Raw genomic sequence first — 24,382 nt, forward strand, 5'->3', positions numbered from 1 at the left:
ATTGTGAATTGAGCTGCAATAAACATTAGGGTGCAGACCGCTTTTTTGTTTGTCAATTTAAATTCCTTTGGGTAAATTCCAAGGAGTGGGATGGCTGGGTTGAACGGTAGGGTTATCTTCAGGTTTCTGAGGAATCTCCAGACTGACTTCCATAGTGGCTTGACCAGTTTGCATTCCCACCAACAGTGGGTTAGTGTCCCCTTTTCCCCACATCCTCGCCAGCATCTGTTGTTGGTAGATTTCTGCATGTGAGCCATTCTAACCGGGGTGAGCTGAAACCTCATTGTGGTTTTGATTTGCATTTCCCTGATTGCTAATGACCTTGAACATGTTTTCATGTGCCTGTTGGCCATTTGGATTTCCTCTTTTGAAAAATGTCTATTGAGGTCCTTGGCCCATCTCTTAAGTGGGTTGTTTGTTTTGTTTTTGTGGAGTTTCTTGATCTCTTTGTAGATTCTGGTTATTAACCCTTTATCTGTTGCATAGTTTGCAAATATTATTTCCCATTCTGTCGGTTGTCTCTTCACTCTTTACTCTATGTTGAGTGAATTTTTGTGTAAGGTGAAAGGTAGGGGTCTTGCTTCATGCTTCTGCACGTGGAAATAAAATTTTTCCAGCTCCATTTATTGAATAGACTGTCCTTACTCCAGGGATTGGTTTTAGATCCTTGATCAAATATAAGTTGGCTGTAGATGTTTGGATTGATTTCTGGTGTTTCAATGCTGTTCCATTGGTCTATCCATCTGTTTCTGTACCAGTAACATGCTGTTTTGATTACAACTGCTCTGTAGTATGTCTTGAAATCTGGTATTGTGATGCCTCTGGCTTTGTTTTTGTTGTACAAGATTGCTTTAGCTATTCGAGGTCTCTTGTGCCTCCATATAAATTTCAGCACCATTTTTTCCAGATCTGAGAAGAAGGTCTTCTGTATCTTGATTGGAATTGCATTGAATCTATAAATTGCTTGTGGGAGAATGGACATTTTGATGATGTTGATTCTTCCGATCCATGAGCATGGAAGATTTTTCCATTTCTTGATATCCTCTTCTATTTCTTTCTTTAAGGTTTTGTAATTCTCATCGTAATCGTAGAGATCTTTAACGTCCTTGGTTAAGTTTATTCCAAGGTATTTGATTGTTTTTGTAGCTATTGTGAATGGGATTGATCTTAGATGTTCTTCCTCAGCCATGGCATTGCCTGTGTATACAAAGGCTCTTGATTTTTGTGCATTGATTTTATACCCTGCTACTTTGCCAAACTCTTCTATGTGTTCCAATAGTCTCTTAGTAGAGTTCTTTGGATCCCTTAAATAAAGAATCATGTCATCTGCAAAGAGGGATAGTTTGAGTTCTTCCTTCCCAATTTGTATCCCTTTAATTTCTTTTTCTTGCCTAATAGCTCTGGCTAGAACCTCCAGAACTATATTGAATAGCAGTGGTGAGAGTGGGCATCCCTGTCTGGTACCAGATCTCAGTGGAAATGCTTCCAACTTTTCCCCATTCAATAGGATGTTGGCTGTGGGTTTTTCATAGATTGCTTTGATTGTATTGAGGAATGTTCCTTCCAAACCCAGTTGGCTTAGAGTTTTCATCATGAAAGGGTGTTGTATTTTATCAAATGCTTTCTCAGCATCTATTGAGATAATCATATGTTTTTTCTTCTGCAGTCTGTTAATGTGGTGTATCACATTGATTGTCTTGCGCACATTAAACCATCCCTGCATACCAGGGATAAATCCCACTTGATCTGGGTGGATGATCTTTCTGATGTGTTGTTGCATTCTATTGGCGAGAATTTTATTGAGGATTTTTGCATCTATGTTCATCAGGGATATTGGTCTGTAATTCTCTTTCAGTGCTGCATCTTTTTCTGGCTTAGGAATTAAGGTGATGCTGGCTTCATAGAAAGAATTTGGGAGGATTCCCTCTTCTTCGATTGTTCTGAATAGTTTGAGAAGAATTGGAGTTAGTTCTTCTTTAAATGTCTGGTAGAATTCAGCAGTGAATCCATCTGGTCCATGGCTTTTCTTTGTTGGGAGGGCCTTTATTACTGTTTCAATTTCTGTCTCAGTTATGGGTCTGTTTAAGTTTTCGATGTCTTCCTGGTTCAATTTAGGTAGGTTGCATGTGTCCAGGAATCTATCCATTTCTGATGGGTTTCCCTGTTTGCTGGCATACAAGTCCTTGTGGTAATTTCTGATGATTCTTTTTATTTTGTGGTGTCTGTTGTTACGTTTCTTTTTTCATCTCTGATTTTATTGATTTGGGTCTTTTCTCTTCTTTTTTTAGTTAGTTGGGCCAATGGGGTGTCAATTTTGTTTATTTTTTCAAAAAACCAGCTCCTCCTTTGGCTGATTTTTTGGAATGTTTTTCTTGATTCAATCCTGTTGATTTCTTCTCTGATTTTAATTATTTCTCTTCTCCTACTAGATTTGGGTCTGGTTTGCTGTAGGTTTTCTAGATCCTTGAGGTGAATTCAAAGCTCATCTATTTGGTGCCTTTCCAATTTCTTGATGTAGGCACCTATTGATATAAACTTTCCTCGTAACACTGCTTTTGCTGCGTCCCATAAGTTTTGGTATGTTGTGCTGTTATCCTCATTTACTTCCAGAAAATTGTTCATTTCTCTTTTAATTTATTCTATGACCCATTGTTCATTCAGGAGCATGTTGTTCAATCTCCATGTGTTTGCGTATACTCTAGGGATTCCTGAGTTGCTAATTTCCAACTTCATTCCTCTGTGGTGTGAGAAGCTGCATGGTATGATTCTAATTCTTTTGAATTTGCTGAGACTTGCTTTATGGCCTAGTATGTGGTCAATCCTAGAGAAGGTTCCATGTACTGCTGAGAAGAATGTAAAATCTTTAGCTGTAGGATTGAAAGTTCTGTATATATCTGTTAGATCCATTTGGGCTATAGTGTAGTTTAAATCTACTTTATCCTTGTTGATCTTCTGTCCTATTGATCTGTCTATTTCTGAGAGTGGAGTATTGAAGTCCCCCAGTACTATTGTATTGGGGTCTAAGTCTGCCTTTAAGTCCGTTAACAAATCTTTTAGATAAACTGGTGCCCTGTAGTTAGGTGCATATACATTGATAATTGTTATATCTTCCTGTTGAATTGATCCCTTAATCATTATATAGTGCCCGTCTTTCTCTCTTAACAGTTTTTGTGGTAAAATTTATGTTCTCCGATATTAAGATGGCTACACCCGCTCTTTTTTCATTTCTGTTGGCATGGTATATCTTTTTCCAGCCTTTCACTTTCAGTCTGTATGGATCTTTGTTGGAAAGATGTGTTTCTTGTAAGCAGCAAATAGATGGGTTTTGTTCCTTAACCCAATCAGCCAATCGGTGTTTTTTAACTGGACAGTTCAGGCCATTAACGTTCAATGTGACTAATGAAAAGTGGTAACTTTGCCCTGCCATTTGCCAAAGATAAGTTCTAATATATGCTTTGAATTCCCTGTGATCTTTTGCTGTGAGGTTTCCTTCCTTTATCTTCTTTCATATTGATGACCGTGTTTCTGTGTTTCTGTGTGTAACACATCTTTAAGCATCTGTTGCAGGGCTGGACGAGTGGCAACAGATTCTTTCAATTTCTGTTTGCTATGAAAAGTCTTTATTTCACCTTCATTCACAAATGAAAGCTTAGCAGGATATAATATTCTGGGCTGGCAGTTGTTCTCTCTTAGTACCTGGGCTATATCTCGCCATTCCCTCCTAGCTTGTAGAGTTTCTGATGAGAAGTCAGCTGTGAGTCTGATTGGAGATCCTCTGAGAGTAATCTGACGTTTCTCTCTTGCACATTTTAGGATCTTTTCTTTATGCTTCACTGTGGTGAGTTTAATTACAACGTGTCGTGGTGAGGATCTCTTTTGGTCGTGTTTATTAGGGGTTCTGTGAGCTTCCTGTACTAGGATGTCTCTGTCCTTCTCCAAACCTGGGAAATTTTCTGCTAATATCTCACTAAAAAGGCCTTCTAATCCTTTCTCCCTCTCCATGCCTTCAGGAACTCCTAGAACCCGAATGTTGGGTTTTTTAATAGTATCCTGAAGATTCCTGACAATATGTTTTAGATTTCTAATTTCCTCTTCTTTTCTTTGGTCTGACTGTATCCTTTCCTGTTCTCTGTCTTCTAAGTCTGATATTCTCTCTTCTGCTTCACCCATTCTGTTTGTAAGGCTCTCTAATGTGTTTTTCATTTGATGTATTGAATTCTTCACTTCAGTCACTATCACAGTTTCCTGTTGTACTAGTTGTTTCGTTTCATTTTGATTCCTCCTTAATATTTCATTTTCACGAGAGAGATTTTCTATCTTGTCCATTAAGGATTTCTGTAGTTCAAGAATTTGTTTTTGAGAACTTCTTAATGTTCTTATCAATTTTTTGAGATCTGCTTCTTGCATTTCTTCGATCTCATCATCTTCATAATCTTGAATTGGGGTGTCTTTTTCATTTGAGGGCGTCATGGTGACTTCCTTGTTTTTATTACCTTGGTTTTTGCGTTTGTTATTTGGCATATTGGAGATATTTGGTTTCTTCACTGTGGTGCTTTTTCTTGTTATACTATGACTCTAGATTTAGTGGACTATCTGTTTTTGATGGAACCTTAGAGGCTTGAGATGGGTGTTGCCTGAGAGCTCTGTTTGGTGTGCCAAAGGTGACACTCACTGGTTAGGCATGGTAAATCTCTCTCTCTCTCTCTCTCTCTCTCTCTCTCTTTCTTTTTTTGATTCAAAAGGGAAGTAATTCAGCACAGCTGAATGAAGTTGGAGGTAGTTAGCAGGCAAATGATATACCCACAGGAGCCAGAGATGGGATGCTCCTTCCCAAGGACCACACAGGGAATCTGTTCGGCCCTCAGAATGGGATCAAATTGTCCTTCAGTCTCCCACTGGGTTGCCAAAGTTTAGGAATTGTAGCGTCTCTGGAGAGTACTCACGTGAATTCCGTGAGTTCTCTCCCCCACCGTCTCTTTTTTCACAGTCTCAGTTCAGTAGCACCACAAATTTACTAGGTCCTAATCTCCTGTTAATTCGCCCTGCCTAGAGTCAGGTTTTTCTGCTAGGCTCAGGGCCGGTGCAGACCTGAGGTTGCTCTGCTTATGACGCATGTCCAAGATGGCGCCTGCTCTTTGTCTTGCTCGCCCTTGAGAGGTGTGCGGAGAGAGAGAAACCCGTGTCCGTACCAGTCACCTTTTTTTTTCTCTCTCTCTCTCTCTTCCAGTTAGCCTGGTGAACTTCCCCCCGCCCGGGGGTCGTTCCCTCTAGTCTCCTCTTTCCGCTTGCCTGCCGATGTCTCGTGCTATTGAGGTTCGGCTCACCTCGCGTTCCAGCGCTGGTGTGTTGAGTCTGCCGCTGGTGTCCCGAACTGTGGGCTCCCACACTCTCCACGCAGGTCCGCTGTGAATCACGCATTCCGGAAGAGTTTCTTCTGGTGTTTCCTCCCCTACTCTTCCTTGAACCTGCAGTATCTCCACTTTTATTAAACTATCTCTCCCCGGACTATCAATGGGCTCCCTTCCTATTCCGCCATCTTGCCTCCTCCTAAAGAAGAAAATATTAAGAGATGTTTCCTAAAACAAATCTATTTCCTTGGTGCAAGAAAACTGGGAAGTTATTATTTAATAATCACAACATTTGAAAGAATATGAGTGAGTGGGGCTGGAGAACAATTCTTAGGGAAGGTGTGCTGCCAGTGCAAAAAGTGCATAAGATATTTCTGTGACTTACTTTAGCTTTGTTGTTCTTGAGACTTTTGGGTGCTAAATAATATGGAAGGTGGGAAGAAAAGAGGCGAGGGGATGGTCTGTTCTCAATGTCCACTTTGCGAATATTGTATTCCAAGAAGGGCACTCTATCAAGCGTGTCCCACTTCTCAGTTCTGTTTCGGTGGCCCTCAAAATAAATCAAGCTTAGTATCTGCTGAGTCCAGATAGTACCTATAAACACAGATAATCTTGTTTTCATACCTAATATAGCTTTGAATAATAACTGTGAATAGTAATGGTCAAACCACGTATAACAAACTTGTTTCAGGTGTTCTGACATTATTACACAATAAATACGAAAACAAATTCTATAGAAAATCTTAACTCCAACTTTACCTTTTAGTCTGTAAACCACAAATAAATTCAATGCAGTTTCTCCAGGTTCCACCCACCATTCACTGCTAAGGTAGGGATCATGTTGACAAAGAAAAAAAAAAAAAGCACCCTTTCAAGAATGGGCATGTAGACTAGTGGTTTAGGTTCATCCCACATTGGGGTTTATAGGTTTGATCCCAAGCTCTGGTTCCTGACTTTAGCTTCCTGCTAGTGTATACACTGAGAAGAAGCAGTGGCTCAAGTAACTGGATTCCTACCACCCATATGGAAGACCATCACTCCTTCCTCCTGGGGTCTTCATTAACAGGACACTGGGGCCAAGAGGCAGAGCCAGGAATCAAACCCATATGCACTAATGTAGAAATTTCTAATTGCTCACCCTGGATTCTGATTTTAAATGGTATTTATTGGGGTTTGAGGTAAGTTCTATTAGCCAGGTGAAGGATGTTCCATTTTCTCCCTATTTTGTTATAGTTTCTGCATTTATTGACATGATAAAATGCACTTTCTCCTTTTCTCTTGGTATATGTTATAATGTTTTAAGTAGAAAGCATTTAGCCTAGCAGTAATACATCCTTGCCCCACCTCAGATTCCTTGAGTTAGATCTAATGTAGATCCTGGTAGGCAGTGACGTGACTCAAGTAATTGGTATTCTGCCACTCGTATGGGAGACTTGGCTGGACTTTATATCTATGAAGTTGGATTCCTCATTCAAGATATTTGAGGAGGTAGCCAGAGGATGAAATACCACTCTCTCTCTCCCTCCCTCTGTCTCTCTCTGTCTCTCTCTCTCTCTCCCCCTCTTCCCCTCCTTTCCTCCCTCTTCCTCTCCCTCTCCCTAATACATAAATAAAATTATCCTTTAAAGTTCTTAACATATATTGATTTCTGCAAAAAATCCCTGTTAATCATGGTATATATTTCCTTAACTTGATGGAATTGATTTTTTTTTTATATTTGGTTAAGGATTTTTGCATCTGTGATTGTGAATGTTCCAAAAGAATGTGATGTACCAAAAGTCTTGTAAATGCTACTGCCTAAGTGATTTATCTACAAGATAGATTTAATACAATTTATAGTCAATCCCAGAGACAGCAAAGCCACCTTAGGATGGGATAGGCACTGATGTGTGGCTTTCCAAAATCTTGGTCAGGATAAAGAGAACTGGAAGGACATTTTTTGTTACTGAGATGCTTGACCTTAAACCAAGAAAACTGAAATGACAGCAATATCTATGGAAGAAAATGAAGAAACCATTTCATTTGTTACTGAACCATCCAACGGACAATTTTCACAGGATGGAGGAATCCAGAGGCAAGGCAAATAGTTACTAATTTGGAAAAAAGATATTAAGGTCAAGAAACTCAAAGCAGAGTGTGAAAGGAAGGGCTAGAGCATTTTTGTAAAAATTAGGAAGAGGTTTTTTCATTATTATTATTGCATTGACTTAGACACCAGAAAGTCTAAGAAGCTTAAACAACTCTTTACATCATTGTTTCAATGGCAAAATTATCCTATGTTCTAAAAAGGACAATTTAAAAATAATATTTTGGAAAACATAAATTTACATGCACTTATTTTAGCTGAAAATGATTTTGTAAGAAAATACAAAGCAATTACAGTACTTAAAATCATCTTAGGAACAAAATCCATCTGGGTTTTTTAATTTATATTTCCCTCATTTTCTTCCTGATCAAACAAGTCAGCATTTAACAAGTACCTGTTCTTACCTCAATATTTGAGTTCTTCTTATTTACTATCAGATAGTACAATGTTTACACTGAAAATGCCTTATACCATAGGGATTTGAGCTTTTTAACTTCTTTTCTGACTAAATTGTAGTGGCTTCTGTTACTGTTGATATCCAGAAAAAGGCTTATTGATACACATTTTTTACGAAGCCTAAATGAAAACTGATCCCAGATGGTTTGCTCGTTAAACTTACCAGATTTGGGATATGTGACTACGAAGACATCATCATCTCTGAATTCAAAATCATCTAACTTTTCCAGTACTTTCATATCAACAAGTGTACGTACAAAATTATAGCCTTTGAAGTTCAATAAATATTTATGTGAATTGTCCATAACTTTTCACCTACAAGTAAAAAACACATAAATATCTCTTCAATTGCTTAAATTACTGAAACTTAGTGAGTGCTGCAATGTGCCACGCATCAATTAAATGTCTTATATAAACCAACTCACATAACACAACAAGCATGTTATATATTCATTATTTAAACCACAGTAATCGAATACTGCTGTTGTTATCATTATTTTAAAGAAGAGGAAACTAAGACACTAAGAGGTTAAATTGCTTTTCCTAAAACTTCATGAGGGAACATGATTGTGATTTCAAAGATACAGATGAGGGCAGTAAGGCACAGTGAAGTCAATCCTATTACTCAAGTTTGTCCAGCTATTACAAGTAGAATGAGAATGATTTGATACCAGAAAATTTGGCCAAAGGACCCATGCTTTTAATACACAATTTCTGGTTATTTTATCTCTTTTTTCTGATATTTCCCTTGGAAAGAATAGGAAATTCTGGGGCCGGCGCTGGGATGCAGAGGGTTAACACCCTGGCCTGAAGCACAGGCATCCCTTATGGGAGCCTTTTCGAGACCCAGCTGCTCCGCTTCCAATCCAGCTCTCTTCTATGGCCTGGGAAAGCAGAAGATGGCCCAAGTCCTTGGCCCTTGCACCTGCGTGGGAGACCCAGAAGAAACTCCTGGCTCCTGGCTTTGGATCAGCGCAGCTCCAGTGCTTGCAGCAAGTTGGGGAGTGAACCATCAGACAAAAGACCTCTCTCTCTCTCTGCCTCTCCATCTCTCTCTGTGTAACTCTGCCTTACAAATAAATAAATAAATCTTTATAAAAAAGAATAGGAAATTCTTTGATGAATACATTTTATTAATTTAAGGAATATATTTTGTTTCTGGCTTAGTTTTGCTTGTTTGTTTTCCCTAGAGTGTAAATAACCAGTGACCCAGGAAGAAATTTCTGCCTGTGGAATCTGATACAGTGTTTTAAATGAATCATTGAGAATACTCTGCAGGAGTAGAAACCTGGGAAATATGGATCCTCTATAGTTGCAGAATGCTGTGTGGTAATTGTAATTTCCAGCAGAAATCAGAAATCTAGCAAAGGAAAATAATAAAATTAAAAATAAACAGTCTAAGAACAAATATTTTAAAACTTTTGGCTAGTCAAACATTGCTATTAGCTCTGCATGAGACTGAGAGTTATTTTGACATTGATATCACAATTTCTTTTTTTTAAGGATTTATTTTCTTTATTTGAAAGACAGAGTTACAGAGAGAGGTATGTATGATTATTTTCAAAACCATACATACATAGCTTGTATACTTTGCTAGATATAACATATTTTAAAAGAAATTATATATAAGGTTATGCAATACATTCATTCATCAACAAAGAAGAAACATCTGACATTTCAGCCACTGTTGTGTTAGTCTAACTACCAATTATTAAAATACAGAATAAAAATAAAAATTAAAAATTAAATTAAAATTAAAATACAGAATAATACATGATAATATGAAAATAGAAACAATATGGACTATTCCTCACAGAATAGTAGATTTCTATAGGATGAAGATCCAACAAGATGGTGCTATTATAGTATATGCTCTTCCAAATTGGCTCAGTCACTTACATGACTCCAGCTAACTGGTTACTTTGTTCATAGGGTATGATTATTTGTACATAGTAGATAGTAGAATGACAAGGACACCATCTCTTCATTAAATTCTGTTGACTTCTGAAAAGTATAAATTTCCTCTGGCACATTCTTCCTATAATGCATTTATGAGTTAAGTATTCCAGAAACATGGAAAGTGCATGGCAGCTGTTCAGACTGTTCTCCACATTGATAACAGGTGCCTTACTGGCCACACAGATGTTAACAATTTTGCAATTTTCTCTTTGTCAAGGTTATCACCATCACAATTTCCCAGGACAACTTAGAACTCAGCTTTTGGATTGTGGTGATAAATGTTTTGCATTGTATAACATGAACAAATGGAGAAGTCCATGAGTAGAAACTTTAATTGAAGGAAAACACAAAGATGAAGCATGGCTCATTATCACAATCTTCCTCATAGCCCACAATGCCACTCACACACTCTCCAGAAAACCAGCACAGATTCTAGAGACCCTGGATGCATGCAATAGAGGAAGGAATGCCAGACAGTCCACATCATTCTGAATGAATCATTCATAGCTTTTAAATATGGAAGAAATTGTTGTATAAATAGAAACAGCATCTGTATCTCCCTCTCATTCTTACATTGAGGTCCCAAAGAAAACAGGAAAAATCAAAAATTTGGGAGAAAAAGGTAAATGCACCTGTTATGCAGAAAAGAGGCAGAGATTTTAAAGAGACCCTCCGTCTCTCCTTTTCCTACTCACTGTTGTAGATCAGCTGAGGAAGCAAAATCACCACTGATAGCATATCAGGGATGAGAGGAACTGAGGTGTTGCTGCGAAATAAATATTCCCTACAGAGTTCGTTTTGGCCAATGAGTACTGTTCTAGAAAACAAACCAGTAGCTCAGCTTGGATTAGTTGAGTAAGATTTTGTTGACATTAGGGAAAGCATATCAGATTATTCTAGAAATATCATAGGAGTCAAACCATTTGGAAATATTAAAGAAGACTGCCCTACTAATTTCAATAATTGTGAAACAGTCAAGGAGTATTGAAAACTATAGTAATGACATCCGTGGGCATGAGTTACAGGGAGTTGCATCCTTTAGATATATGTAAGGAGCCTGATTTCCATTCTCAGATCTTTGTTGACACCTACCTCTCTTTTGTTTTTCTCTTAATCTCCTCTGGTTTGTTTTTTCTATTGAAAAGCTGGCTGTGGTTGTGGAAGTTTCCAGAAATCTTATCAATCCTGTTAGTATATAAATTAATTTTCCAGAATCCAGAATTGTCTTTTTTAAAAAAGCTTTATTCATTTATTTGAGAGACAGAGTTACAGACACAAAGAGAGAGGTCTTCCATTCACTGGTTCACTCTCCAGATGGCTGCTAAGGCCAGAGTTGGGCCAATCCGAAGCCAGGAGACAGGAGCTTCCTCAGGGCCTTCCACATTGGTGCAGGAGCCCAAGCACTTGGGCCAATATCCACTGATTTCCCAGGTCATTAGCAGAGAGCTGAATTGGAGACACAAAGCAGCACCCATATGGGATGCCAGCGCCACAATGAGGCTTAGCCTACTATACCATAGCACCGACCCCCAGAATTGACCTAAGTGATGCCCTTTCAGTATACTCAGTTTTTAAAGGCAATTATTACAAATGATTTGTGTGCCTTTTTGTGTTTTAATAACCGATATCTGCCTCAGGCCTGCCCTAACATCTCTTACTGGCTATTCACCTATTTGTTAGTCTGCTGTTTTCCACATAAACTGATCTTTGATAATAATTCCCAGGTTTTCACTAAATATAGAATTTGATCGTAGGGAAGATTTTAATCTTTTCGATATGAAAATATTTACTGATATGGGAATAGAATTTAATCTAAGGATAATTTATGCTTATAAATATTGAGCCTGTCTCATTTCTCACAAGGCCTGTAAATTAAGACAATACTAGTAAAACAATCCACTTTGTGTGGTTGGCACAGCTGTGAAGACCAATTGGGGAAGACTGCTTGCTAACACAAACAGCTCAGGCACAAAGTTCTGATTTTATAACAAATTGTACGAAATCTGTAAATTAAATTGAACTGGATGGTTTAGCATTTTTTGAGGTACTTGGGATCATTTCTCTGCTTTCTTGATCTTGGTCTCAGCGTCTCTCTCTCTCTGTCTCTCCCTCTTGCTCTCTCTCACTAGCTCTCTCATTCTCTTGCTATCACTCACACTCTTGCTCTCTCACTTTCTCTCCCTTCCTCCCTCCCTCCCTCTGCTTTCACTGCCCTCCTTTCTCTTTCTTTTGTCATTATCAACTATGAGACTTCTAAAGCAGTCAGTGATAACACTCCCCACCCCTGAGTGATTAAGACAACACCCCAAAGCCATTGTTGTAGATTTCTCCTTTGAATGCTAAACAATGACAGTTGTATTTAACCACTGAGAGGAATCAAGATAAATGGCTGATTGCAGCCATGGCTCAAGAAAAGTACAAGAATGGGAGTAGGCAGAGGCAGGGGAAGCTGCTCAGCATGCTACAGAAACATACAGGACAGGCCCCATCACAAAGAATTATCCAGCCTCAGATGCCCAGTGGTGGCCCTTTTGAGAAGCCCTGCTCTATGGCAGACAGTTATGTAAACATACTCGCATTGGGAAAGACAGAAAGACATCCTGCTCTTTTCATTTAGGCGAATAATACTACTTCCTAAATGTTTGACCCAATTCTAATCTGAATCTATTTATTTTAATCTTTAATTATAATATTTCAAATGTTTCAAAAACATGCAATTACTAAAAGGCAATAAAATACATTTCCCATTATAGATCCCCTGCACCTACTAGATTTCGCCTTGCAGATGGCCTGTGCACATACATATGGACAGCATCCCCCAACCCTGGGATTCTTTCTCGAAGAAGTGGCCACAGTACTACCTGGGATGAGGCCAGGAGACACCAGCAAATGACACAGAAGGAAGAGTCACAAGTGGTCCCCTTTCACCCTGCAGTAACCACAAGTGAAAACCCTCTGGGTAAGATTTCATTGTAAATCTCCCTAGCTTCCCACTTGGTTAATGATAGTGTACTTTTTTCTTAAAGCAACTTTGTCCCACCACTGGTTCCCATATGCAAAAGCTTCTTTCATCATCGTGAAAACCTTGTGATGCTCATTTTAAGAAAAGTTAAAAACAAGATTAGACAGGCAAAGTGACTGCATAAGATCATACAACAAACAAGGTACAGAAGGTATCTGCTGGTTCACTACCCAAATGCCTGAACAGCTGGGCTGGGCCAAGACAAAGCTAGGAGCCTATAACTAAATTGGGGCCTCAAACATGATCACAGGGACCCATCCCCTGATCCATCACCTACAACCACCAGCAGGAAGCTGGAAGCAGAGTGGAGCTGGGACCAGGCACTCCAATATGGAATGTGTCATTAAGGCTGTCACAGAACTTTAGAAGCAAACTAATTCTGGAAAATCCCCGCTCTCCTGCGTAGGGGATTAAACAGTATCTAAAAGGCCCTTAGCACAGAATTAGGAGGTGACAGATCCAGGGAAGCCAACCAAGGTGGGTGGCACAGACCGTGGCTCCCAGAGGGTCTTATCTCCACACAAATGTCTCCCAGCAGTGGCTGTGCCTGCTTTCTCTAGCTGCACACCATCCTGGGCACACTGGCAGGAGCACAAGGCCCTCAGCCAGTCCTGTGGGGACACTTCACATCACGCCTGTATGTCAATGGCAGGGAGCCCAGAAGGATGCTGGGGCTCCACGACATTTCCAAAGGAGTTGACATTGGGGCCTAATGTGAATGTACACCAATATTTGTAAAGCAAGGTCCTCAGGACTCTGGGTAAATGTAATCATATTCAGGCTAATAAGTCCAGTCTCATAGAGTGTGGAAGCTAACAAAGAATTAAGGTGAGAGTTCATAGCTGACCTCAGAGTGTGCGTCCCCAGAGATCAAGAAGGAAATGAAGACACAAAGTACTCCACTGAATCGGCTGCCCCATTTTTCATAAGGAACATTTGACTTAATGAAAAATAGCCAGGTCTTACTGACAATAATAGCTACTCTTTATTTCCTTTCTGTAATCAGAAAACTGCACACACTTGTTTCTTGTTCCTCCCGGTAACCCTGCAAGGCGGGAGCTATCATTTGCATCTTACAAGTGAGGAGCATGAGGCTCAGGAAGGTCATGTACTTAGCCTAGATCACACAGCTAGTGTTACTCAGGATTCCAACCTGGGTCTGCTTTTTCCACCATGACATCCTCCTGTCCACACTGTTCTGGGACACTAGGGTGGAAAAAGAAATACATACTTGGTTTTCATGCCCAGTTCCTTGCACAGAGCCCCTGAGATCTTTCTGATTCTCTGGGTGCCACAAGTGAGAGGAACACTTTTAGGTGTATTTCATCTTAATACCCACTTTCCTGACACAAGAGCTTCTAGGAATCCTGTGTATTCTGTGTGGAGTGTCTTTTTGTACGCTAATGAGATGACTGGTGGTTGGGGACTTTCAGAACAGGGACTGGTTACCAGAAACACCAAGACATGATTAGAGGATGAAACTTTCAGTCCCACCTGATAGGATGTGGAGACTGAGTTAACTGTCAGTGGTTCAATCGATCATGTCTATGTTGACCTCCAACAAGACCCTGGACAGCACAACCTGGAGCCATTATAGGCTGGTGAGCACACCCACATGCTGGGTGTGAGGAATTCTCACTCTATGGAGACAGAAACTCCTGCACTCAGGACCCTTCCAGACTTTGCCATGTGCACCCCTGGCTGGTCATTTGTATCCTTTCTATTTTCCCCTAAAATAAAAAGTTGAGTGTCCCAAAAAAAGTTAAGAGAGCAGATTGGAATATCTTCTTGAACCTGATAAACTAGGGTCTTTTTGCTTTCTACTTGTTAAACTTCTTATTCCCACTGGTGAGGATGTGGGGAAAAAGGTAGCTTAATCTACCTTTGGTGGGAATACAAACTGATAAAGTCACTGTCAAAGACAGTTTGAAGATAACTCAGAAATCTGAGTCTACTCCTACCATACGACCCAGCCACCCCACTCCTCAGAGTTTACCCAAAGGAAATGAAATCAACAAATAAAAGGGTCATCTGCACCTCCATGTTTATTGCAGCTCAATTCATAGTAGCCAAGATACGGAATCAACCTAAATGCCCATCAACATGAGAATGGATAAAGAAACTATGGGATATGTACTCAATGGAATACTACACAGCAGTTTAAAAAAACTACAAAACCTGGTCATTTACAGCTAAATGAATGAATCTGGAAAATATCACACTTAGTGAAACAAGCCAGAACCAAAGGACAAATACCATATGTTCTCCCTGACCTGTGAGAACTAACAGATCACCTTAAAGGAGACCTGTAGAAGTGAAACTGACACTATGAGAAGCAATTACTTGTCTTGACTGTGGAGGAACAGTTTATTATTTCATTTTATTTATTTATTATTCTTTTTTTCTCTACGTAACACCATTGGTTGAACTCCTTACTTAACATAGAATTAAGCATAGATGCATTAAGTCATTTGAAAATAGATTCCAGTTAAAAATAAGAGTGGGAAAGAGAGAGGGAGGAGCTGTACAGATCAGCACACTTTCCCACAGACTTATCCCTAAGGGTGAAGCTAAAAACTTGCCATGGGACTCCAAATACCATTTAACTGTGTGCACTAATCCGATCTTACGTGATAGAGTGACCATATTAAGTATGGAATTCATCATATAGATAGGACCATAAGTCAAAGGGATCACATAAAGAAGACCAAGCACCTGGTAGTAACAATAGATAGAATTACAAAGGAGAGAAAGTTCCAACATGGGAAGCAGTCCACACAGCCGACGGAGTTTGTGAACTCAAAGGGCTTCTATACCCTTGGCAGCTCATGACAAGAGCCTTGGGTGATCACTGACATCATAAATAAGAGTGTCAGTTGTTAAATCAACAACAGGAGTCCTTGTGCACTTACTCCCAATGTTGGACCTCTGTCATTTATGAAGTGTACTATGAGAATTAACAGTCAAACTTTTCTTCAAACTGTACTTTATATCATGTGTCTGTAGGGGTGCAAATAGTTGGAATCTCTACTTAGTATAGAGTTGGTCTTCTGTATATAAAGTCAATTAAAAACGAATCTTAATGGAAAATGGAATGGGAGAAGGAGTGGGAGGTGGGATGGGAGTGGGGCTGAGAAGGCAGGAATGGGGGGAAGAAACACTATATCTCTAAAAGCTGTACATATGAAATTTGTATTCATTACAAAAAAACCTTAAAAGTAAAATAAAGTAAAATTTAAAAAATAAACTTCTTATTCCATGAAGTATTATGCCTTTTTACTGTAATGTAAATTTAAAATGTGTTTTATTGAAAACTAAAAGAAAGAAAAAAAGGGATAGGAAGGAAAGTGGGAGGGACAGAGAGAGAGGAAGGGAATATTGTTATATTCTTGGAACTGTATTTACAGAGCACACTGAATCCGTTAAAAACTAATTTTAAAATTTTTGCATCCATGTTTATCAAGGATATATGTCTATAGATTCTTCATATGTCATATTTTTGTTTTGGTATTGGAGTCATTATTGTCTTGTAAAAGCTCTGGAAGGTTACATCCTGTTCAATATTTTGGTATAGTTTGAAAAGTATTGGAGTTAGCTCCTCTTTAACTGTATTGTAGAATTCAGTGTAAAGCCATTAGGTCCTGTACTTTTCCTTGATTGAAGACCTCTAAATACTGCTTCAATCTCACTGCATGTTTCAGGTATGTTTAGATTTTCTAAATCTTCTTGATTAAATCTTCATAGATTATATGTATCTAGGAACTTATCCATCCCTTTGAGGCTCTTGAAGCTTGTTAGCATATAGTTTTTCATAGTAGTTTCTTATGAACCTTTTTATTTCAGTGCTGTTGGTTGTAAAGTTTTCTTTTTCCATCTCTAATTTTATTCATATAAGTTGTTTTCTCTTTTTAGTCTTTATAAGTCTGGCTAAAGTTTCATCTATTCTGTTTATCTTACCAAAAAATTCAAATTCATGCTTCGTTTATCTTTTGTAGTTATTTTTTCAGTCTACCTTTCAAATAAATATATCTTAGAACAATTTTCATGAGTAGGAAATACTTCCTTCTAAGAGAAACAGAAATTTTCTGTAAGACTACTGAATCATTTTCTGAATATAAGCATAAGTTCTAAGTTACAGAAACGTGAAATCCAGCCTATATTTAATGAAAATCAAATTTCATTGTGCTCATAAGAAATGGAGCAGTATGGATCGATTGGGGAAAGAGAATAAAGAGCCTTGAAAAGACTGCAAAGTGGCTTTATTTTTACTCTTGTAGATGACGGGAGAAGAGACTGAATGTGATGAGGTAAGTAAAATAACAATACCTTAGTTCTGAAATTATTTCTACCAATATGAACACATAATTTCATGTTAAATTTTATGTAACTAATATTTTTATAACCAAAACTAATACATGGCAGAACAATAGGTGATAAGACATTGAGGACCAGGATAGTGGTTGAGTAAGACATTCTGGTGAACACCTTCCCACAGAAATACCAATTTGAGAAGTTAGTAACACATCAAGTCACATTTACTAGAGAAATGAATATCAGGTAAGAAACCATTTGGAATAAGAATAAGAAAAGTCACATGGAAGGTAACAGAAATTAAAGAGTTTCCAGCATCACTCCTTCCCTAACTCCAAGGAAAGTGATGTGGAGAAAGACATCTCAGGTTTGGAACAGGGAGAGCTAACTGAATCCCAGTGCCCAGCCCACAGTCAGAAACTTCAGTCAGACTGAGTTCCCTGCCCCTTTCCCCAAGGTCCATACATTTATATTATTTAGAGTCTTCATAGCAAGACTGCTTATATTACCCCTCCCTCACCTGCAAGAAGAAAGCTAAACTGCCAACATGTAGAATGGCCAGATGAGGGTGGTTATGACTATACTATAAAGTATAGAGCCAAGAATGCTGAGCCGAGACACACCATTTGATAATGCACATAGGCTTCTACCGCCAGGGCAGTGTTAGCAGATTTAGCCCCTAGACTTGCCCAGCAAAAGGCAAAGACCTACACTCAGGAGGGAAAAACTCACTTTGGTGTATGTCACTGAAGTGGGCCTTGTGGTCACTTCATACTGAATAATACATCAACTGAAGGTTAGAGACAGACTTGAGGAGATATCATAGAACTGAATCAATAAAAATATATCAAAAGTGGACCTAGGATAAGCCTCAGCTTAAAATATTATCTAGTCCTGAAAGAGCAGAAGCATTTATACTTGGAGAAAATAGACCGTTGAGAATTTCTAGAAGGGTAACCACAAGTAAAGTCATACTACTGGCCGGCGCTGCAGCTCACTAGGCTAATCCTCCACCTTGTGGTGCCAGCACACCGGGTTCTAGTCCCAGTCGGGGCGCCGGATTTTGTCCCGGTTGCCCCTTTTCCAGGCCAGCTCTCTGTTGTGGCCAGGGAGTGCAGTGGAGGATGGCCCAAGTGCTTGGGCCCTGCACCCCATGGGAGACCAGGATAAGTACCTGGCTCCTGCCATCGGATCAGTGCAATGCGCAGGCTATAGCGCACCGGCTGCGCCGGCCATTGGAGGGTGAACCAACAGCAAAAGGAAGACCTTTCTATCTCTTTCTCTCTCACTGTCCACTCTGCCTGTCAAAAAAAAAAGTCATACTACTATAATTAATCCTTCAGTGTGAAGATGATGTTGTTCACCAACATATACCAAGATCTTCAGTGGAACCGTGATCTCACCTAAAGACCAAATTAAGGTGCTAGAAACCAATCATCTAAGAACTAAACTTTTCAAATACTCAGAAAAATAAAATATAGAAAAAAACTATATATGTTCCTCTTAAAAAACTAAAAATATAATTAGGTATGGTCCAGAAATTTTACTTCTGGGTATATATCCAATGGAAATAAAATCTGCCTGTTGGAAGACAAATCAGAACTTCTATGTTTACTATAGCACTAATCACAAGAGTCAGGAAAAGGAAACAAACTAAGTTCTACTCACTAAGTTCCAGTATAAAGAAAATGTTGTGCATACACACAATGGAATATTTCTTAATCATAAAAAGATGATACCCTATGATTTGCAATAACATACATGAATTTGGAGGCATTATATTAAGTGAAATAAAGAAAACACTAACAGAGAAGTATTAAACGATCTGATTCGAAGGTGAGGCATACAAGCATGCATGAGTTTATTCACTGAAGGCTTCAGCTATTTATAACATACAAAGGGAAAGATTATAGGAAGAGAAGAATTAAATCTCTCACTATATCAGATTTGATATGTTACTAGGTTCCCATTATTCTTCTTAAAAATATTTAGTTAGTTTCATCTACTTGAACTATTGAACAACAGAAAAACAGGGAGAGAGAGAGAGAGAGAGAGAGAGAGATTGCCCCACTTGCCCATGCCCCAAATGCTCTCATCATCCAGGGAATGAGTCAGGCTAAAGCCAGGAGCCCAGAATTCCATCTGGGTCTCCCAAACTTGAGCCATCATCTGCTGCGTCCCAGGATGCCAGTAGCAGGAAGCTGAATCAGAAGTGGAAGTGCTGGGACTCAAACCTGCATTCATATATGCGATATGGACTTCCCAAGCAACAGTTTACCCACTCTGCCACAATGTCCACTCTTCATTGTTCTTAAGACTACTGAAAACCTGGGAAGACTTTTGTTACATTTTAAAATAAAACACACAGGCATTCATAATTTCAGCATGAATCTCAAAAAACTCAACAAGTGTTCTAGAATCCCACCAGAGTCAACCCTTTTCTAATCATAAATTTTTGCCCTCCCCCTAAAAAATAACCAATATTTTCATTTTGTGTTAAGGATGCCCTTGCATTGTTTATAGTGTAAATGACTAAGTGTGAATAGTTAAACACCGAAGTTACCACTAACTCCATTCTGACTCTATCCTGGTGGATACTTGAGACAGGAAACCTCAAAATGTTTCTGCTCAAGTCACTGTAGTCATCAGAATACCACCTCCAAGTCACTGGTAAATGTGCAAATCCTCTAAGATAAACGGCTTCGCTTTGGGTGCCCTGATGAGATTATCATAGGAGAAGAAGGAAGAGGAAGTATTGGCTAAATTTACTGAGAAATTCCCAGGGAGAAGCAGCAGAAGAGGGAAGAACCTTCCATTTACTCCAAGTTGGATGACTACCCGATTACTTGAGAAAATTTGAAGCATTTTTTAGAAAGAGTTAAAAGCCAAAACACTTGAGCTAGTCAAGTTCTGTATCTCATACTCAGTTGAAATAAGATTCTCACCCTGTTATATGGTAAACTGTATTTTACAAAGCTTATAATACGCCTCAATCAAAAATATATGAACAGTCTATGTAGCAGAAGATTGGAGAAGAGCAGTATCTGCTGCTGGCATATTGAAGATGGAACACAAATGTTTAAGCATAGTTGCATGGTTTACAGTGTAATCTCTTTGCTCAAATTTTAAGTAAAATCTGTGTACAAATGTGTGTGTGTGTGAGCACATTCTTATAAAAGAATTCAAGTATAAAATACGGTGAGGTTAGTTTGCATTTTTGAGACAACAACTGTGGTTGAAGGATGGAGATTAAATAGAAATAAAGTTGAACTGGAGGAAGGGAGTTGAAGTAGGAAAGTGCCATAGGAACTAAGCAAGATATGTGGGTGACTTGGTATACAGGAAAGGTAACATGCAATGAGACTAGATTGCATCTTCCAAAAGAGATTCGGAGAATTAATGTGACCCACTGATTATCTGATTAGTTGAAAGCTGTGAGTGAAGCAGAAAATTAACAGTGGAAGCAGGTTTCTGATTTGACCATTTGGATTATGCCACCTCTCAAAGGTACTATATTTTGTGGGCAGAGTGATAAATTCTACTTTTGACATGATTTGTTTGAAATTCTACTAGATATAAAAGTCAAAATATAGAAGAGAATTGTAGTTGTTGACACACATGCTTGTCCTCTTTGTTACCACACACTCCATATTTTGTTTTACCACTCTAATTGCTACGTTTTTTTTATTGGACAGAGAGAGACAGAGAGAAAGGTCTTCCTTTTTGCCGTTGGTTCACCCTCCAATGGCCGCGCGGCCGGCGCATCGCACTGATCCAAAGCCTGGAGCCAGGTGCTTCTTCTGGTCTCCCATGTGGGTGCAGGACCCAAGCACTTGGGCCATCCTCCACTGCACTCCTGGGCCACAGCAGAGAGCTGGCCTGGAAGAAGGGCAGCCAGGACAGAATCCGGCGCCCCGACCGGGACTAGAACCCAGTGTGCCGGCGCAGCAAGGCAGAGGATTAGCCTGTTGAGCCATGGCACCAGCTTCTAATTGCTACTTTTCTATTTTCTTGGCAGGCTCATCCTTCTCTCACAAACTTCCATGTGAAGGTCTCTCAGTAATTGTTCTTGTTCCCCTTTTCTCCTCTCTCCTTCCTTCCCTACTCTGTTTCTCTTCTTCCTTTCTTTCTTCCAATTACTCCTACTTTGCCTCCCACCAATCCTTCCCCCTCTCTATTTCATCTACATTAATTTCTGTTATATTCTATACAATGACTAAGTCCAATTTATTACCTTTAATATATTCATCACATAAATTTTGAGCTTTTGATTTTTATTTTCTATTTATTTCCCATTCTGTTCATTATGCTAATTCTAATTCACTTTAACATCACATTTCAAAACCAAGATCTGCTTCTTCTAACACGATCCTGCTAAAAGGTTCCCTAAATATTTATTTTATTCATTTATACACTGTCTGATTAGGTATGCAAACCAAAAACTTAGCAAGCATCCTAGGTACCATTCTCTTTTTAGAATTTTTATATAAACAGTCCCTTAACTTTTTATATCCTAAATGCTATCATTCTCTTCATTCCAAATGAAACCATTTTAGTCCAAGGTACTGTTGATATATTCAGTGGATTAATAAATTCATTTGATTGTCCTGACTGAGTGTATTCATTTTTCAAACCAATATTGGGAATCGCACTCATAATAATAACTTAATCTATTGTTATCCTTATGACTCTTAAAGGACTGTTTTCTATTTTTAAAATTAAAGAAGTGAATATCACTAACATAATCTAGAGATCATGTATGCTCTGGCTCCTACACACCTCTCTATTTCTTGGTCTTTCATCACAGTTTCCTTCCTCTTTTAAATTCTCATTCAGTTCTTAAAGTTGTCATATGATTTATTGTGTCTGAGAATTTACATATTCTCTTCTTAGATTATAATTCTAATTCACCTCTTTTCTTTTTGTTAAATCATATTATTAGCTCTCTGTTCTCATGTGACTTCTTCCAAATATGACACCATCACAATTGAATATGTCAGATACTCTTACTACATAGATGTGCTGACATTGTACTAGTGTTTTCATTAATGAACACATTTATCACAGTTTTGAATGCTGTATACTAGCTCAGTAAATGCTTTCCTTCCTCATTAGATTATGGGCTCTATGAATAAGGATACAATTATCTTTTCCTCACAATCCAGTGACTTTTACATACTATCATTCGCTGATTTCTAAATAAATGAATAGAGTATGTATTAAAGAATCAGCATATCAATCAGACAGTATAAAACAATGAACTCTAACTCACCTGTAGCAATTATCAACCATATATTAGTAGTGGCTTCTTGCCGCAGTCCTCTTTCTTGCACTTTGTTAATTATGACTACTCTAACAGTTACCTCCAGTGCTACATTTAATTAAATAGAAGGGATCACAAAAAATCATTACACATGAGGAGAAGTAAGCCCTTAGCAAGAGCAGTAATGATGGGACTACCAAAAAATCTGAAGCCTGAATTTGAGCACTGAAGAAATCTGTCCCAGGATCGGAGTTTGAAGATTCCTGTAGGGTAAATCCCTTCATTTTCCTACTTCTCCAGGTGGAAACACACATCTCTATTTCTTCTCTTATTCTCTAAGCTCTCAAATTTCATTATTCATTATCTACCAAGGAGTAGAACCTAAATATAATCTTCTAAATGAGTGAATATCTGATTCCACACTCCACTAGCCCCCTGCATCAATCAATACTCATCAGTAGTGAAGTGAAAAATTCCACAGCTGAGCCCGGCATTGTGGTATAGCAGGTAAAGCTACCACCCGTGTCAACAACATCCCATACAGTTGGCAGATCGAGTCCTGGCTGTTCCACTTCCAGTCGAGCTCCCTGGTGATGTGGCTGGGAAAGCAGAGCAATAATGCCCAAGTACTTGCATCGCCAGACCCACAGGAGAGTCCCAGAAGAAGCTCCTGGCTTCTGGCTTTGGACCAGTCCAGCTCTGACCTTTGTGGCCATTTGGGGAGTGAACCAGAGGATGGAAGATCTCAATCTTTCTCCATCTCTCACCAACTCTGCCTTTCAAATAAATAAATAAATAAATCATTTTTAAAAAATTGTGCAACTATTGGTCAGCGCCGCGGCTCACTAGGCTAATCCTCAGCCTGTGGTGCCTACACACTGGGTTCTAGTCCCTGTCAGGGTGCCGGATTCTGTCCCGGTTGCTCCTCTTCCAGTCCAGCTCTCTGCTGTGGCCCGGGAGTGTAGTGGAGGATGGCCCAGGTCCTTGGGCCCTGCACCCGCATGGGAGACCAAGACAAGCGCCTAGCTCCTGGCTTCAGATCTACACAGTGCACTGGCCATAGCGGCACTTGGGGGGGGGGGGTGAATCAATGGAAAAAGGAAGAACTTTCTCTCTGTCTCTGTCTCTGTCTCTCTCTCTCTCTCTCTCTCACTATCTAACTCTGCCTGTAAAAAAAAAATAAAAAATAAATTGTGCAGCTATGATATGAAGACCATGATTGAGAATACAAACTCACTCATTAGCTGTAGTGAAAAAATTACTCTAGTTAGGAATCTGGCTATGAATACAGCCAATTCAAATTATTAGAACATTTTTGATTTATTATGGTCTCATCAAAATATCTTCTAAATATCTATCAAAATCTCTTCTAAATAATAAACCTTTAAATTTGACAAAATCCTGACAAGGATGTAAAAGCATTTGGGCTACAGATCAAGCCACTTAATGTGGACCACATGATCTATTATTGTCTTTCTTCATCTCTCTACAATATGTTACATAAGTTCAATAAGATGATTAAAATGAATGTTATCTTATAAATACATTGCCTTATAAACAATTCATTACCTTTCCCTTTAGAAATTTTCCCATGAAATGTTCTATGGTATGTGTGGGTTAAAATGTCATCACCCAATTTGCAAAATAAAAATATGAGACCAAAATATCCTTAGGATTTCTGTAGACATAAATATTCTGCATGAAGAAGTATAGAATAAGTTTCACAATTTTTTTTAACTTTTATTTAATAAATATAAATTTCCAAAGAACAGATTTTGGATTATAATGGCTTTTTCCCCCACATAACTTCCCTCCCACCTGCAACACTCCACTTTCCCGCTCCCTCTCTAATTCCATTTACATCAAGATTCATTTTCAAATATCTTTATATACAGAAGATCAATTTTAGCAGATATTAAGTAAAGATTTCAACAGTT

At 38.8% G+C, this 24,382-nt stretch overlaps 1 protein-coding gene across 1 annotated transcript in view; it reads right to left on the reverse strand.

Moving 5' to 3' along the window:
- The window catches only part of LOC138849860 (amine sulfotransferase-like), a 90,159-nt gene that overhangs the window by 17,090 nt on the left and 48,687 nt on the right, over positions 1-24,382 (reverse strand). The window contains exons 4-6 of the mRNA XM_070074918.2: positions 22,455-22,553; positions 8,054-8,158; positions 5,734-5,942 (exon numbers count right to left, since the gene is read on the reverse strand). Of these exons, the coding sequence (XP_069931019.2) occupies positions 5,734-5,942; positions 8,054-8,158; positions 22,455-22,553 (413 nt within the window). The remainder of the gene's footprint in view (positions 1-5,733; positions 5,943-8,053; positions 8,159-22,454; positions 22,554-24,382) is intronic.

Source organism: Oryctolagus cuniculus, chromosome 5 (assembly GCF_051225735.1).
Source record: "Oryctolagus cuniculus isolate XC-2025 breed Fujian yellow rabbit chromosome 5, ASM5122573v1, whole genome shotgun sequence".
Taxonomy (NCBI): Eukaryota; Metazoa; Chordata; class Mammalia; order Lagomorpha; family Leporidae; genus Oryctolagus; species Oryctolagus cuniculus.